An 18,560-nucleotide genomic window follows, 5' to 3' on the forward strand; every position below is an offset into this window, starting at 1 on the left:
ACAGCTCACTCACTCACACACACTCACACGCAGCTCACACGCAGCTCACTTTCACTCATTCTCACGCACAGCTCACTCACACGCCGCCGCCATCTTGTGACCTCACTCTCGTCTCAGCGATCGGCCCGAACCCGTCGCATTCCGCTAAACTCCCTCAGCAATATTCCTTTCGCCTGAACCTCCACAATTTCCATATCCCCAAACAGGATCTGCAGGAATGGTTCCCCTATCCACTGAACAGCATTAGCACCCAGAGCGGTACGAGTCCGCGGCCATTTTCACTTCAAGACAGCCCAAGGAGAACCCCCGTCTCCTGCCAGCCAGGTCTCACCGTTCGCTACAACGTAACGGGACCACTATCTTCAAGCTCTGTGAACCTCCGGCACATCGTTCCAAATGCGCCATGGAGGGTCTCGACCTCCGGGCCGTCAGGTCAAGCCGTCTGCCGTAACGCGACGGGACCACTACTTCTGGGCACTATGAGCCAACAACACACTGCGCTAGACATGCCACGGAGGATCTCGTCCTTTGGGCTGTCAGGTAAAGCCGTCCGCCACAGCACGACGGGACTACTCTCGTGTCAGGCAGATCTTCAGATATCCCGCACATTACCTGAACACACTAATGCTCGCCGATGGGGGGGAATCCACGTAACATTCGTGGCTCCCTGGCATCTGAACACACCCTGGTCGTTTCACAATTGCAGGGGCATCTTGGGCAGGAACTAAGCCCCAAGACAGGCCACAACCAGCATCCCAATTCAAATACCGGCACCACATCTCACCCTTACTCTACTCTGATCCCAGTTAATTTGCCTTCATTCCTCCATACGCCGCCACACACACAATCACCCCAACGGACCCCAACGATGGCTCAATTCCAAGGGCTTCATAACAAAATGACTCCTGAAGTTCAAGGCACACCTCCCACAACGCATAAAATCTCATACTACACATAACATACTATTCCCGATGAATCAGTCACCCCCACCACTACTCGACTGCCAGCTTCCACTGCCGCGTGCATGAGTTCGACCTCCACGAATCCCCGATGACCCTGATGTGTGAGGTGATTTTTAGCGGTCGGGTCTCTGGTGCGTCGCGACTCGCCTGGGCCGGGCCGTCGTTGTCGACGAGGCGGAGGACGCAAGGGGCTCCATGATGTCCCCACAATGTCTGGCATCTCCGCATGAAGAGTCGAAGCTGGCCGCAACAGAGCAGGCGAGCCAGGGCCCCCCCGCGACGAAGGCGCCGAATCAGACCGGGATCGCCACTCCCGGAGCCGTCCCGACGTCACCTGTCGTCACCGGGCCCCTCCGCGATCCACCGCCGTCACTCCCCCCGAAGACTCCATTTCTTCCTTCGACGGCTCCACAACAATCTTGGATGGTCGGCCAGTCCCTCCTTCTCCGAGTCGGGATCATCCGCTTCATGCAGATCCCCAAGTCCATCCTTGTAGGGCCTCACCCACTTGCCGGCACCCCTCGGCGGGTTATATATAGCCGACATCTCCTTGTAGGCCTCCTGAAGTGTGGACCTTTTCTCCTCAGGGAGGCCATCATCGTCAAGAGCTGTAGGCAAAGCAGCCAGCGCCTCTTCCTCTGTCCAGCCAACAGACTGGTACGCTGCTCCAAACCAGCTGGTGAAGGCACTCCAGTCTCCCCCCGCCACTGTAAATTCTTTAATTAATGGAAACCATCATGGTCGCTCGACGGCTGCCCGCTCTGCCGTCCGAGATGACACCGCCACCGTAGCCTCCCACGCAGGCTTCGAAATGTCAGCCGTTAGCCGCGTCTCCACCCGCGAAATGGCGGTCCCCAACTGCGTGGTCTTCAGCGCGGTAACCCCGATCGCAGGTGGACACTCCACCATCCATGCCCGACTTTGCGGCTCGTCCCCGGCTGCGTTGGCTCCCGAAGTCGTCACTCTCTTCTTCGATGTCAAGTCAGCGACGGTCAACCGGAGCCGATCCGCCTCCGCCATCAGGACTCGCCACTCCAACGACGCAGGTGCTGCATCCTCTGCACCCTTGGGCTTCGTTACCGGGCTCCCGGTTCCCAGGGCTGCTGGGGAAACTTCATCGCCGTCTCCCTTCTCCGTCTCTGAAGATGCTACAGGTGGGTTCTTACTATTTACCTTTTTCGGCATTTTACAATAGCCACTTCTGCCACCACTGTAATGTAGCTCTCAGAGACGCCGTCTTGTCTTCTATATATTTATTAAGAATAAAGTCCAATGACAACTCAACACGTAACCGCGAGTGACTTTGTACACTTGGGTAGTGACACATTCTGAGACAACGTAGCTTCCAATCTCAAGACAACTCGCAGACGATGGAGATGACCCGGTCCAAGGCGACGACGACGACGGCAGTTCCCCACAGCAAGCAGCCCCAAGCCTCCGCTCACACGGCTACTAATCCTCGCCCGGTCCGGCCACACCCTTATTCCCGAATTCTTCTCACCACACCTGGTCCTGCCGATCACCGCCCTTATTACACTTCCACCGCCCTTATTACACTTTCCTGCCATTGGATCTTGTGCTCCCTCTCACGTGACCCTGTCAATTGTGATGCCGCCGCCACGAAGCCGTTCGGCGGGCGCCCCACCCCCGACCTCGCCACCACCAAGTGACGGAGCCGACCCCGCGTCCCCCTCACCTCACCTCACATAAACACACCCGCACGCATTTCCCCCCCCCCCCCCCCATAGAGCTCCGAGGGGAAGTCACCTGGCCAACCGGTTTTAACCTGAGAAGCCCTTATCGGGGTTAACCTTCACGGTTTCCGGCGACCAGGGAATTGGACGACCTCCCCCGATGCTACTTCACACCGCGGTGCTGTGACCGGCATTAAGATTGCATGGTCGCGGCAAGGGGCACTCGGCCACCGCGGTTGAAATGCACCCCCCACACACACACACGTATCGACGAGACAGGCAGGGGAGGAGCGAGAATGGGCTCGAGCGCGTAGGCGCCATTATTAGGGAAATTAGGGAAGTTAAAGGGTAAAAGCTGGAATTACAAATAATCAGAGGCACGCGGAAGGCTTGTGCACAAATTCCCACGGCAAGCCTTTGTGATGGACACCGCGACCTAATTGGCATAACAAAGGCATGCACCGGCGCAGTCAAGCCGACCACCCATTGTGATGGGGAGGCATGAGAATGGAGCGAAGAGTGCTCGGGGAGGCGGAGCCCTGGGACGGGGAGATAGGATAAAAAGCGAAGGTAGCAAGGTAGAGAAGGACTCCAAGAAGCCAGCGGTCAAGACGGCCCCCAGCTCTGCCCTCTGGACGTCCGTGCGACGTGTCCAGATGAGCAGCGAGGAAAACCCACGGGACGCCGAATACTTCGAACCGTGAGTAACAAGGTGAAATAGTATCGTAAGCAGATAAATCGGGAATAGGCATAGAGGTATCAGCGTAGGCCAGCCTCGTCGATTCATACTGACTTAACAACAAGTCCCAGGTAGCCGAGAATAAATCATCAATAGCTGATCGTGGCCTCGTGTGATCTCGCTGAGAAGTGTGAACGCGTGTGGTGCTGTGTATACAGCGGCTCGCCTCGTGGGAGCGCTGCGCAGAGCGGCGCAAGAGAGGGTGTCGCGTTTGGAGTGCACGGAGCTGCGTGTGTGTGTGTGTGTACGTACGTTCACTACGTGTATGATACAGATTCGCGATCATAACGTGAGTATTCAGTGTTGAGACGAGTACCGTGTGGTGCTGTGTATACAGTGGCTCGCCACGTGGGAGCGCCGTGCAGAGCGGCCGAGGGAAGGGGTTGCGTTTGGAGTGCGCGGTACTGCGTATACGTATACTCGTAGCGAGTGAGTGCTGCGCGAAGCTGCGTGAGGGGGAGTATGGTGTTTGATTGATGATGCGGTGCGTACGTACGCTCGCAGCGTGGGAGCGCTGCACGAGGCTGTATGAGTAGGGGCGTCGCGTTCGAATACCGACGAAACCCTAGCGGGTATTATGGCGGTGCGGCAACGCAACTAGGAACAGGGGATGCAGGCGGGGTAGACCCCGGGGGCCAACGGCCCCCACACAATGCTTGTCTCATTAACCATCATTAGCTCGTCCATTAGTAACCATGGTCCCGGGGAACCATACTGTCCCGCTATCATGTGTAGTGACTAAATCGGAGACAGTAAGAGGCACTTCTTTATTTAATAAGCACCATCGGGATAACACACTAATTATTAAGGCCGTCTATTGTTGGCGGCACTGCTTAGTTAGAATAGTTGGTAGGCTGTCTGACTAGCGGCCCCCCGGGATGGTGAAGACGGAGATGACGAGAAGAATGGTGGCGATGGACTTGAGCAGCATGACGGGGATCCCACTTCCAGCAACAGCCGCGAGGTCCCCCACAGGGGACCTTCTTATACTGTCAGCGTGGCCTCGCTCCACCCCGGCCACGCCCCCTTTCTGAAACCTACCAGCCGGTTCCTGGTGGGCCCCTTCTGTGGCTTTTCCCCTCGACCCCCCTCTCGTGTATATCGTGGCCTGCTGACGTCAGGACTGCCGTACTCTGCAGATCCCCTTTTCCCCCAGCAGCCAGCGCTATGCCACTACACATGCAACAACATTTGGCTACTACTATAAATGTCCACGTGATGATAAGCCACTTTGTTCGAGCTATCATTTGTGGCCAGGTCGCTTCTGAAAAAGAAGCGAATAGCTCAGTGGGCCTTACCTGGTGAAATAAATAAAAATAGTTTAGTTTAATTTGGCATATTTTTTGTAATTTGCTTATCTTTCCAATACTTTGCACTCCCGTCATGTGTTTGTACTGTTTGTTGTTATCATTTTTTGAACCGCCCCTACTGGACATGTGAAAAAGAGCTTCATAACTCATCGAATTCCTGCAGTCTGAATAAAGATTCTGATTCTGTATGTACGTTGAACTTCTTTCGCACTGTACCATAATCAACCGTGTTCATCGGAGGTGCGATGAAAGGACAGCAAGCTAAACACAACAAGCAGTTCTAACGAAATGACTTTTCAATCGAGATGATTTAAAAGTGCACAGCTCCAGCGGCTTCCTAATATCAAAAGAAAGAACGTCCCAGACGGCCGCAGAAGCGCATCTGAAAGCGCCACGCGATGCAGTGGCCGTCTTTGTTTGATGGCAAGCCACACGCCGCTGCTGCAGCGGGGATGACCGGAGTTCAGCGTGATGGTTTATGCTCCTTGACGAGATCAACAAGGTAAAACAAACACAACTGATATCTCTTCTTGGGATCCGGGCGAGAGGGAAAGAGACTCGGATTCAAACTCAAAGATGAAGTTCATCTGAGCTTGTTTTGGTTTTCCCCTCCCCCATCACCCCCCCCCCCCAAATATTGACAATCCGACCCCCCAACTACCCACCTACGACCACTGGATTACAGATCCACACAGCCATCTGCGCGAGCACAGATATAATCCCTTATAAACGTTGCGGGAGACATAATCTCGCCGCAACATCACTGCAGGCCATGGAATAAGAGACACTTTCATTATTATTATCAGCAGCTATTCTTTATCCACTGCTTGGTGGAAGCCTCCTCCGAGCCATAACCATCTCTCTACTTTTTCTGTCGTATGGATATGAGTTGAGTAGCGACTCCGAAACCATGTCGGGGTTGTGAATCTATCTGCTGGCTTCCAGGCACCGTGAGTGTGACTCCCACTCGTGCCCTAGGAGAATGCTTGGAGTGGACACGACTTCACACAGAGACCCATAGACTCACACAGAGACCCATAGACTCACACAGAGACCCATAGACTCACACATGGACTCGTAGACTCACACATAGAACCCATAGACTCACACAGAGACCCATAGACTCACACAGAGACCCATAGGCTCACACAGAGACCCATAGACTTACACATGGACTCGTAGATTCACACAGAGACCCATAGACTCACACAGAGACCCATAGACTCACACAGAGACCCATAGACTCACATAGAGACCCATAGGCTCGCGGTGGACACAAGTTCACGGTGTATTCCACTGTAGAGGTGGTGTGCCACAGTCGCCTTTGGGTCACCATCTCTCAAGGCCACAATCCATCTAGCGACTGCTAGCGAGCTGATGTCATTGCTCCATCTCCGCATTGGGTGGTGTTCTCTTGGTCGCGTTCCCAGCTTTGGCTGCCACTCCGCCGTTAGTCTTGACCACTGGCCATCATCCCCACTATAGCGACCTGTACTGGGGGTTATCTACTATTCTGTAGCCAATATAATGCCTCTATATTGCATATGTTCGCTGTCTGATCGATGTCTTCCTCACTGCGTCCAAGAAAGCATCTCTCCACGCGTATTTGCACGCTTTTCAGATTTTGTTGAATATTGTTCTTTGTCGGGTGTCCACGTGTCAGATCCGTATGGCATAGTGGGATAGTATGGACTGATACTGGTAGGAACCCACTGGTTCCACCAGCCCACAGGGGATTATTGTGTCCGTCCGTCGTGCAGGGAGGGGCTAGGTGGGGAGGGAGGGGCTAGGTGGGGAGGGGAGGGTGGGGAGGGGCTGGGTGGGGAGGGTGGGACTGGGTGGGGAGGGGAGGGTGGGGAGGGGCTGGGTGGGGAGGGGCTGGGTGGGGAGGGTGGGAGGGGTGGGGCTGGGTGGGGAGGGGCTGGTCACCCCGTGGTGCCCTTATAAAACTCAACGTTTAACCTACTCACGTTGGGTTGTGCCCGCCCTCACAGTCGGCCATATTTGCGGAATACACCTCGCCGCCGTTGACCATGGCCATTGACCGAGCAACCCAACGTTCCTACCAGCTCCCTCCGCAGGAATGTGTTTTGTTAGACAAGCTCACAGGCAACAATGTGTAATTTCAATAGAGCCTGCATGCGGTGTGAGGGGACTAGTGGACACGGGAAGTAATGACAGTGGAGTCAGCCTACAGTGCGAATGCACTAGTGGCCATGGGAGGTAATGACAGGGCGTCAGCTGTGAGTGCGAAGGTACTGGTGGCTACGGGAATGTTCGAGAAGGGAGTGTGGTCAGGTGACGGAAGAGGACGGTAGAGTCTGTTGGTGGAGTGAGTATCCAGAGTAAGTGAGAATGATCGAGAAGGGGGGCGTGGCCTCGGTCGGTATATAAGGGAGATGTGTGGGAGACTCGGGGCTGTTGCAGCGGAGTCTCCGCCTGACGTCAAGTCTACAATAAAGTGCCATCTCAAGAGAAGTGTGTCAAGTCGTCATTAAAAATGTGTAGTGATGTCAACGTGCAGTGCCGGCCCTAGATAGGCACGGCATGCGGTGTAACGACATCACGGACACCACACAATGGTGTGGGTGTAGTACGGGCCCTAGACGGGTGTGGTGAGCGCTGATTGATAGCGCTAGATGGCACCACGTTTTGCGTGCAGTGCCAACCCTACAGGACAGGGTGTGTGAGTGCCGGACGAAGGATGAGGTTACTCGAGGCCATACCACTCTGGTTGACCCGGGAGGACACGTGACCAGTTAAGTCTACAAAGGGGCCCCAAGTGGGGGCTAGGGGTAGTCACGTGACTGGGACCCAGATCCTTTACGAGTATTCTAGGAGGTGGTCGTGGCCAAGGGCGGAGCCGGCCACGCCGCAGAGAATCTAAGCCGGGTCCCGAGAGGGACCAGGGTTGTTGTTCATCCTGGAAGAAACCTTCGTCTACGTTCTCTGTTCAACGAGTCTCCAACACGTGGACCCGGACCCAAGCTGTTGGTCCTGGTCCGTAGTAGCAGTTACGTTGTGACTAGTTTAGTTACTAGTGTAGTTACTAGTGTAGTAACTAGTGTAGTGACTAGTGAAGTAACTAGTGTAGTTACTAGTGTAGTGACTAGTGTAGTAGTGTAGTAACTAGTGTAGTAGTGTAGTAACTAGTGTAGTAGTGTAGTGACTAGTGTAGTAGTGTAGTAACTAGTGTAGTAGTGTAGTAACTAGTGTAGTTAGCCTGGTGGTCACCACCATTTGTTGTTATTCTGTTAAGGGGAAGTTACCCCGTGTGTTGGAGTTGATGATGAGTGTGATCAAGGTTTTTTTTCGTTTAATAAAAAAAAAGTTCCTTCTGATCCGGAAAACCTCTCTCAAAGCCCGGACTCACTGTGGGGAGAGAAAATAATGCCATAAATACAGTAACCACAGTTTCATCGGATATACAAAGTAATTACCATCGCGGACATTTGATCATAAAAAATAACTACAACTGTGAACATCGAAAGAGAGAACACGAACATGGCTTACCGAGGCAGCCAAGCGCACGGGTTCACATTCCATGCGACAGAGAAGTACTTTCGTTTGGAAATTGCTCGTGCGCAAAGGCGCACCTGAGAGTGTGTGGAGCGGATTCTAGTGAGATGCGAGGGGAGAGGCAGGGGAGCACGTGGAGTGAGATGTGGAGTGAGATGTGGCAGTAAAATAAAAGTAACATCAGAAGGTGACAAGGTGGAAACATCACAGCCAGTTATGACTTAAACTGGTTGACGACGTTCTTCCAATGATTGCTGAGTTTGTACCCATCCTCTCGGTCGAAAATGTGTATGTGTTTGTAGATATGTGTAGTGGGTACAAATTGGAGGGAGACTTCTCTCTGGAGGCAACACGTTTATTTAACAATAAACGATACAGAACACGAAGGGGTTACGGCCCCTTCCACCCGCTACCCTAGGGAGGTACGTCCTGCTCACTGGCGTGCCCTACACACTGGGGACTAGCCACTATAGAGTCCTCTGGCTATCAGGGTCTAGGGAAGCTACACTGACCCGACCCAGCCACGGTCCTTAGCTCCGGCTCCTAGGTCTTCAGAGTAGCTCTTCAATCTTCGAGTGGACGACAACTGCCGGTCCCGTTCAGGGGTCCGGCTTTTATACCCAGTCCCGGCTCACTCCGCCCCTAGCCACTCCTCCCTTCTGGAACCTTCTAGAGGGGCTTGGAGTGTGACGTCATCCCCCAGCCCCCTCTTGGGGGTCTGGGGTCTGCACCTCTGGTCACGAGCTCTCTGGCCCGACTCACCTGAATCGGCCTCTCTTCCGCCCCCTGTTGACACGGGGCCGTTACTACAGGCCACGAGTAGTGGCGATCGCACACAGCGCTCAACAATGCCGCTACATATGGATGGCTTCATGAACGAATCTTTTTGATGATAGCCAGTGGGCTTGCAAAGTGCCATCGTCTCAGAGAAATCAATTTCGTGTGAGCCAACCTCATTGAAACAATGATCAGCCACGGCTGAAGTGTTTCAAATCTGCCAGTTTAAGTCATAACTGGCTGTGATGTTTCCATCTACTCACCTCTTAATCTTTTGTAGTAATTTTTGTCTTACTTTAGTATAAATACATGTTAATTTCGATTCATGTTGTTTTTTTCTGACTTTATGTGAATGAAAAGACACAAAATGGCCTGTTTTCTCATTTAAAATTGGTAAATTTCAAAATATCACTTTCCTGGTCGCAAAAGCAAAGTTTGTGGGGAATAATAGCCATTTCCTGTACATTCGAGGCATAAGCAATTAGGAAATAACATTTACTCAAGAGCATGTTTGTTTGCATGCTCACCACAAGTAATGTGCGTGGCTAATGCAGACTTGATCCCTTGCAAAATGTATCTATTTGGTGTTCGAACATCTTAACACCTGTTTTAATTGCCAGAAAAGGGTAAACGCCTATTATAATTGTTCATATTTTGATACTGGCACAAAAAAAATAATCCCATGATTAAATAGTTTAATAGACCAAAAAATATGCACACATACTCTTTGGTTCTTTCGGTAAAGTCACGTAGGTATAAAATAAAAATATTATTTATTTTACATTTATTTTATTTCTACGTGACTTTACCTAAAGAACCAAAGAGTATGGATTCCTGCAGTCACGATAGATTCAAATCAATATGCACGCACACACACATGCTGCGAGTGAACCATCTTAGCAATCTACCCGCGTGCATCTTGACGCCGCTTCTAACACAAGAAGCCATCCGCGTTCCGGGGCCGCTCAAATTGCCCCCCGCTTCCCCCGCACCCCCACCCACCAGCACACAACAACCCCGAGGCGTAAATCGTTCTAAGTGAGCAGTTTGCTTGTCCTGTCACCCGCCCGCTCGGCAACGCTAAGGAGGCATCTAGCCGTCCTCAGCCTTATGGGTTAACTTCTTCACCAGCTCTGGCCCAGTCCGTCCGCCACCACCGCCGCTGCTGCTGCTGCCGCTGTTGCCGCTGCCGTCTGAGGGTGAAGGAGTGAAGGGAGCCGCAGCCTTGGAGGGTGCAGCGAGGAGGAAGGGGAGGAGAGGGGAGGGGGGAGGAGAGCTGCAAGGCGACGTGGTCAGCGCCATGCCGCTGTTTGGGCGCAAGAAGCCGAGCAGAGACGCAGACCGCCGCCTCCAGCTGCAGCTGTGTCTGGTGAGGAACAAAGACAAAGATCCCCGTGTAGCCTTAACAGGCTGTAGGGGCAAGTGCTGTTAGCGAGCACCTTTAAGGGCCGGCACGGCCTTTAAAGGTGGCTAACACCACGCCCGGACGCCTTTGTCTCCCTAGTAGCGATGTGTACACATCGCACCAGGTACTCATTTAAGGCTGAGTCGACCTAGGGAAGGCCCAGGACCGGTTTAGATAATCGTCACCGGTGTTGTCCGTGAGCGGGAATCGAACCCGGGTCGCCAGGTTCGTAGAGCAGCGTAGCGCTAACCACTTGACCACCGCTCCACACTTGTGAGGAACCCGCACACACTCACACCCACACACACTCATTCACACCCACACACTCATTCACACCCACACAACAACAACCGCCATTCGCCACTAAGTGGCGGTGACGTCACCACGACGCTTGTGCCAGGCCATGTGCACCTTGAGGCCACGTGAAGTGTCGAACGCCCGCTGGCAGGAGGTCACGGGGCAGACCCAGGTGCCACGGGTCGACTGACCGAGATGACCGAGATGACTGGCTGATGCACCACCTGTGCCCCCTACTGTGCCAACTTGCTGTGCTTTAGCCACCCGGCGCTCCGCTCGTTGTTGTGAGCGTCGCTCCTCCGCCCTCCGTTGTTGTTGGAGGGCGACTGCCTCCAACTGCCCAGTAGCGTCCTTCACGAGCCTCCTCCACTGAGGCCGATCTTGACACCGCTGGTACCAGTCATCGGCAAGTCCACTCAGCTCCACGTCCTCCTGTACCACATCACTCCATCTCTTCTCTAGCCCGTGCCGCGCCCGTTTAGCCCCCTCGATCCGGCCGAACAAAAGCTGTTTAGGCATGCGGTGGCTGGGCATGCGGGCTACATGACCCAGCCAACGCAGCCTTGTCTGCCGGAGGAGCTCACTGATGGGACTTTGCCCAGATCTTTCAAGGACTTGTGAGCTCCTCACACAATCCAGCCTGGTTAAACCCAGGATGGATCGTAGGCAGGCCAGCCTAAATGTTTCCAACCGGCGAAGATGCTCCACTAGGGGGGTCCACGTTTCGCAAGCATAGAGAAGGGAGGGAATGACCGTGGCCGAGAAGACCTGAAGCTTCGTGCGGAGCGACAGACCAGGTAGCTTCCACACAGCGTTACGCAACCGATGAAAAGATATTGCCGCTCGACTGATTCGGAGTGAGACCTCTGCTGATAAACTGGAGCCGGTCATGAGCACACTGCCCAGGTATGGGAAACTCTCTACTCTCTCCACAACTGCCCCATCACCGATTGGGAGTTGTGGGGGCGGAGTGCCCGATGGTACAAAATACCCAGGCAGGTGCTTAGTTTTGGTGGGGCTGATGGTAAGGCCCCACCTCTTAGTGGCACACTCCAGTCTCAGCAGCAGTGTCTCCAACTCCTCTTCTGAATGAGCAGCTATTACCAAATCATCGGCATACATAACGTGGTTGACCAATAGGGAGCCATCCCTTGATCGCACCCGGGCGTCGATCAGCCTCCCATTATATCTGTACCAAATGGTAATTCCCCGGGTACAGCTATTGAAGGCTTCACGAACTACGCAGTCGAAATAGATGTTAAATAATGTGGGAGCCAGAGGACATCCCTGTCGCACCCCAAGGTGTACAGGGAAAGGCTCCGACTCCCGGCCACGTAGTTTTACCCGGGCCCGCTCACCATCATGAAGGTCCTTAATGATCGTGAGCAGAGGGTCAGGGACTCCGAAAGCACGAAGAACAACCCAGAGCCCAGTCCTACTGATGGTATCATAGGCCTTGACCAGGTCAATAAAGCAGAGATGTAGGTCTTTTTGGAATTCCCTACACCTCTGCTGTAGCAGACGGACAGAAAATATGGCATCTGTGCAGGACCGCCCTTTCCTGAAACCACATTGGGGCTCCGCAAGCCTCTCCTCAGCGTGCCTAGCAAGGCGATGTTGAATAATCCTTGCCAGGACCTTACCCGGCACACTGAGGAGTGAGATGCCCCTGTAGTTGTTACAGTCGGTACGGTCTCCCTTCTTAAAGAGGGGGACCACCAGGGCATCCTTCCAGTCCTGCGGAACCCGTCCAGTGGTCCAGACTGTTGTTATGATGTCATATAGGGCAGTCTGTGCACAAACGCCACCCTCCCTCAGCATTTCGCCTGGGAGATCATCTCTGCCCGGTGCCTTCCCTGGTCTCAGACTCCGGATCGCCCTCAGTACTTCCTCAACAGCCGGTACCTCAGCCAGCCACTCACAGGGGGTGACCTCTTCCAATATTTGAGGCACCGCAGCCTCAGCAGGGTTATCCCCACTTTGTGCCATGATGTTTTCCTGGCTGAGAGATTTTCCCTCCCCCAGGACCTCACAGAAATGCTCAGCAAATCTGCAAACCTGTTCCTGGGGGTCGGAGATTGGATCACCGTTTTTTCCTCTAATGATGGTAATAGGTGTGGCGCTGCAGGTTACTTTTTTGATGGAGTTAAATAGTGATTTGTGATCGCGGGCCACTGAGGCAGACTCCATCTCCTCAGCAACCCGCGACCACCACCCATCCTTACAGCGCCTCACGGCTCTCCGAACCTCCGAGCGAAGACTGCGGTAAGCCTCCTCATTCTCTGACGTGGGATGCTGTAGGCGATGAGAGTGGGCCTGTCGCTTTTTCTCAATTAACCTGAACACCTCCTCCGTCAGCCAGGGTTCCCGGGGAGGTCTGGACCGCGTACCCAAAGCAGCCATTGCAGCTGCATGAGTCACAGTCTTAAACCTCGCCCATTTACCCTCGACATCAGGTGGAGTGGGGGACGATGCCAACCCCAGCTGCAAGCGATGATGAAATTCTCGCTTGCAACTTTCATCAGCTAACTTAGACCAGGCCACTTTTGGTTGGAATGGGATCCTGGGTGTACACCCACCACCGGAGTGGAAGAATGGCAGGCGCATCTTACAGATGACTAGTCGATGGTCAGAGGGCAGATCAGCTCCACGGTAGGTCCTGGTGTCAAGGACATGGGCTCGCATCCGCTGGTCCGTCACTACGTAGTCCAGCAGATGTTCTTGCTTGGACCCGGCATGCATCCATGATGTTGTGTGGATGCGCCGATGCCGGAAGAGCGTGTTAGTAATTACAAGCCCATGGGCTGCACAAAAATCTAGCAGCCTCCTACCGTTATTATTGAGCTGATCTGGCCCATGCCTTCCAATCACTCCAGACCAGGTGCCAGCATCATGACCAACTCGGGCATTGAAGTCACCCAACAAGATGACTCTGTCCCGAGTGGCCACTTTAGCCAGCACCTGTGACAGGAGGTCATAGAAAGCGTCCGACTCATCGGCTTTGCCTGCATCCCTCCACAGATGTTCGTCTTCGGTGGGGGCATAAGTAACCACGACCACCACTCCTCGCCTCTGGTTGATGGGAAGGCGAGCCCAAAGTATCCTGGGGCTTACAGCTTCCCACACCTCACCGCCACGCTCCCACGCCCCCTTCATTCTTTTGTTCAGAAGAAGAGCCACACCCTGTTGTTTGGCAGTCTCCTGCCCCGAGTAGAGGACTGTCCACCCCTCATGGTGGCAGGAGCCAGAACCGGTCCACCGGACCTCCTGAATGCCACAGAGATCCAGGCGGTACCGGTCCAGCTCCCGACAGAGGAGTGGCAGCCTCTCCTCCGCAGTGAGCGTTCGAACATTCCACGTGGCCATCCGCAATGGTTTTTCGTTGTTTCTGGAGGAGCCCCGAGGGTTAAAATTCAATCTCCTGGCTCCGCCAAATGGGGTTTGGCCAGGAGACGTCATAAAAGCCTGACCCCCCGGGGCCTCCGGCACAAGCTTATTAATTACAGGTTTATGTTTACTTCGTAGTTTAGTGGTGGTTAATTGAAGGTGGAGGGGTTACCAGCCCCTCGCACCCGTCCAGAGCCCCCGTTTAGCCACTGTGGTGGTCACAGACGCCATGAGGGGAGAGGCCAATGGGCATTGGCCCTCCCCCCACAGCACTGCCCACGACAATGTTGCCCGTCCGGCACCGCGAGGAGGTAGGAGGTTGTTTTGCCGGACACCCACACACTCACTCACACACACTCACCCTCACACCCACCCACACCCAGACCCTCACCCACACACTCACCCTCACACACACCCCTCACACCAACAACAACCGCCATTCGCCACTAAGTGGCGGTGACGTCACCACGACGCTTGTGCCAGGCCATGTGCACCTTGAGGCCACGTGAAGTGTCGAACGCCCGCTGGCAGGAGGTCACGGGGCAGACCCAGGTGCCACGGGTCGACTGACCGAGATGACCGAGATGACTGGCTGATGCACCACCTGTGCCCCCTACTGTGCCAACTTGCTGTGCTTTAGCCACCCGGCGCTCCGCTCGTTGTTGTGAGCGTCGCTCCTCCGCCCTCCGTTGTTGTTGGAGGGCCACTGCCTCCAACTGCCCAGTAGCGTCCTTCACGAGCCTCCTCCACAGAGGCCGATCTTGACACCGCTGGTACCAGTCATCGGCAAGTCCACTCAGCTCCACATCCTCCTGTACCACATCACTCCATCTCTTCTCTAGCCCGTGCCGCACCCGTTTAGCCCCCTCGATCCGGCCGAACAAAAGCTGTTTAGGCATGCGGTGGCTGGGCATGCGGACTACATGACCCAGCCAATGCAGCCTTGCCTGCCGGAGGAGCTCACCGATGGGACTTTGCCCAGATCTTTCAAGGATTTGTGAGCTCCTCACACAATCCGGCCTGGTTAAACCCAGGATGGATCGTATGCAGGCCAGCCTAAATGTTTCTAACCGGCGAAGATGCTCCATTAGGGGGGTCCAATGTTTCGCAAGCGTAGAGAAGGGAGGGAATGACTGTGGCCCAGAAGACCTGAAGCTTCGTGCGGAGCGACAGACCAGGCAGCTTCCACACAGCGTTACGCAACCGATGAAAATATATTGCCGCTCGACTGATTCGGAGTGAGACCTCTGCTGTTTAACTGGAGCCGGTCATCAGCACACTGCCCATGTATGGGGAGCCACCACACGCGGCTCCGGTGCCACAGGTTGACTACCACCCCCTGCTCTATCCATGTCACAGCCACGGTTCACTTGCCACAAAATGGTATTTGTTTATCGACACTGAAGGGATGATGATTATGGGTTTAGTCTGTCCGTCATCGGGATCTGAACTCACATCTTTTTACAACCGGGCTCTCTTAAGCACATTCCCACTCATCGTCATAACAGACAATTAAATCTGTTAGCAGAGGTTTTTTTTTAACTAAACCAGTTGTTTGGTGATAACTGCATTGGCAGCGGTGCGCAAATAACTAAAATACAACTCAACACGTTCGTCACAAACACTCATGAAAGGCATTTAAGACGATATATTTACACATCCATATCTACACATCGGTGTTGCTGAATCTGGTTTGTGGTGGTCTGTGTCTGGCCAGGCGAAGGAGGCTGGGGCGGATGACGTGTTGGACGCGTCACAGTGCGAGCTCACAGAGGTGAGGAATCTCGCTGCTTGCTGGGGCCGTGGTTATAGGCGGCTACATCTGTGGCAGTGCTGTGTGTGTGGGTGTCTAAATAACGAGTTGCAGCGTTTGCTCGTTATTCAAGAGGGATACGCTCCAGAGATGCTCGTGAATAGCAAATTTCGTGGATAATGACATTGGCCTATGAAAACCAATCTTTCTAAACTCGTTTTTTTTCGGTAAAGTCACAGAGGTATAAAATAAAAAATATCACGACGTTTCGGGCGCAACACAAGCATCCTTAAATAAATAATCCATTAAATACATGGAAATATCCTAATAACACAAAACAATACAAATTGGTTGTAATAAACAAAGTAAATAACAATAAATATGAAAGTATAAATAATAATAGTTTATAGATCAACTTGCCTTAAATTATGTTGATGCTGCACAGTAGCGTCATTATCACTTTCTTGCATCGCATTCTCTCCCGTAATTGTATCTCGCACACATTTATCCCATCACTTTCTCTCTCGATGCAGCGTCTAGAGTTCCAGATGCGATTCGCGGATACGCCAAAATCGCGGAGAGCAACTTGGTGAATAACGAGGGAATGCTGGATTTGTTTTTGGGCATTTTTCTTGAATTAACCTTTTAAGTGACAGATATATGCAACTTTAGGAGCTGGAGAGGGCTTTGTTTTAATGTTTGAAGTTGGTCAACATGATACATTGTTATCAAAACATATTTTTATTCTTTGAAGGTCCCAGGTTAAATAGCCCATGGGCTTTGTCTGCTGAGTTACTCGAATTAATTCTGGCTCCAGTGAGGCCACATGTGTCAATATTTATTCTCGTTATATAAAGGTGGAATCTTTTACAATGACAGTGATCCCTTATATCCTTTATCAGACAGTTGGGACGACAAGTGCTGTGAGTAAACACTGTTTAATGCCTGCACAGGTGCACGATGGCGTGCAGCAGCTGCGCATCTCTGATAATTAAAACACCCCACCAGGTACACCGATAAAGCTTAGGAGAGACTCATAACTTGTCCATACATCGCTTGTCTCTGAAGTTAGCCATGGCCAGGAACATTGGTCGCGGGGTTCATAGCACATCGTGCTGTTCGCTGTGCAACCGCTTCCTCTTGTGTGCGCACGTACACACACCTCTTCCAAAAAGACCCACTCACACATTTGTTGACTTGAATAGAGAGGTGAGTTTATATTCCAGTCATGCAGTGTTGGTTTCCCCTCCAACGCTTTAAACACTGTACAGCGACACACTGGACTTTATCTGTGAAATGTCAGAGTCCCATCACCCCAACACGTTCACCATCTCTCTCTCACTGCCATGAATCCAGTGTGTAGGGAATGCATTACCGTGGTCAGATTACCACAAGAACATGCCAGTAGTTAGGTATGAATGTACACTTTTCAGTTACTTAGCATAATTACATACATTTAGAAAAATATTTATAACAAAGAAAATGCAGGAAATTATGTCAGCTGCGTGGGTTAATGTGAGCACACCCGGAGCCTTTGCACACAGATCACAACACGTGGCCTCCAGGCAGAGCAGAATGCCCCTGTTGCCCATGTTTAATCATTTTGAATAAAGTAATAAAAACATAAACTAATTAAATTCCGCTACTTTGGGAAATACCAGATACAGAATTGTATTATGTTACGTATAAAATATTGAGTAACCATCAATTACAGAGGTTACTTTCCAGGTCACCATGGAAGCACGCTGGCTACCCCAGTGCGGTTTCTTTGCACGGAAGCACACGGAGCTAATCACAAGTCCCCCGGTGATTCGGTGAATTGTAGCGATTCAGGGTTTCAATTCAAATTTTTCTGGCCATGCCCTTAAACTTCATCATTATGATCTGTCTGGAATATTAATGGAATGCAGAGTTCACTTAAAACTGATATAAATTTGATATGTGTAAAATAGATTTTCACGCATATTATGTAATACATATATCATAAGTCTAAGAATCAATTCTAATTGAGGAGCCATTACATTACATGCCTCCAGACACACTTGCACGTCGTCACGTAACTCTGTCTGAGTGAGATAGAAGATGCTTTTTTAAAATAATATCATGTAAGCCTGCTTCCGGATATGCTGCATTCCGTTATTGGAGAGACTTGCATAATGTGCCCGTATGGATGAAGCGGGAGTTAATATTTATTTGGTACTCAATGTGGTTTGAGTTGCCAACTCACAGAAGATTGTGCTTTAACACATCAGCATCATCATTATTATCCTCCCAGCATTAATTAAAAGAGTACCACATTGTGGAGAGTCAACGGTGGTTCTATCCAGACACTGGCCCTGGCCTTAGGAATGTGGAATTACCATCACAGCTCCAGGTTCATGAGCACCGCTATCGCTCGTTGAAAGGCGAGCGGGAGTTGTGTGCATGTCAGATGTCAATGTTACTCATGTACTGCGCTTGTTTCAGATCCCCTCCGCGGTGTATTCGACATGCAGGGTTCTGCAGAAGAAGGTAAGAAATGGCTCCTCCTGAGGTGGCTGGATGGCATGGGGCCATGGGGCCATGGGCGACCAGGGCACGGTACTGGCCCAACGCCACTGAGTGAGGACGTTACAATGAAGCCCATCCAATCTCTTAACAAACCCTCATGATCTCGAGTGGAGATGTTCGAATCGACCCCATCCACCCTGTAACGCACCAGGAGGGGTCAATGACGT

At 52.3% G+C, this 18,560-nt stretch overlaps 1 protein-coding gene across 2 annotated transcripts in view; it reads left to right on the forward strand.

Annotated features, from left to right (window-relative positions):
* Positions 1-10,072: 10,072 nt before the first annotated feature.
* Positions 10,073-18,560, forward strand: part of LRSAM1 (leucine rich repeat and sterile alpha motif containing 1) — a 43,805-nt gene continuing 35,317 nt past the window's right edge. For both annotated transcript variants that reach the window (XM_078615968.1, XM_078615969.1), the window contains exons 1-3: positions 10,073-10,370; positions 15,808-15,864; positions 18,310-18,354. In XM_078615968.1, coding sequence (XP_078472094.1) covers positions 10,302-10,370; positions 15,808-15,864; positions 18,310-18,354 — 171 coding nt within the window. In that variant the 5' untranslated portion in view covers positions 10,073-10,301. The remainder of the gene's footprint in view (positions 10,371-15,807; positions 15,865-18,309; positions 18,355-18,560) is intronic.

The sequence above is a fragment of the Lampetra planeri genome, chromosome 49, assembly GCF_965212315.1.
Source record: "Lampetra planeri chromosome 49, kcLamPlan1.2.h2, whole genome shotgun sequence".
Taxonomy (NCBI): Eukaryota; Metazoa; Chordata; class Hyperoartia; order Petromyzontiformes; family Petromyzontidae; genus Lampetra; species Lampetra planeri.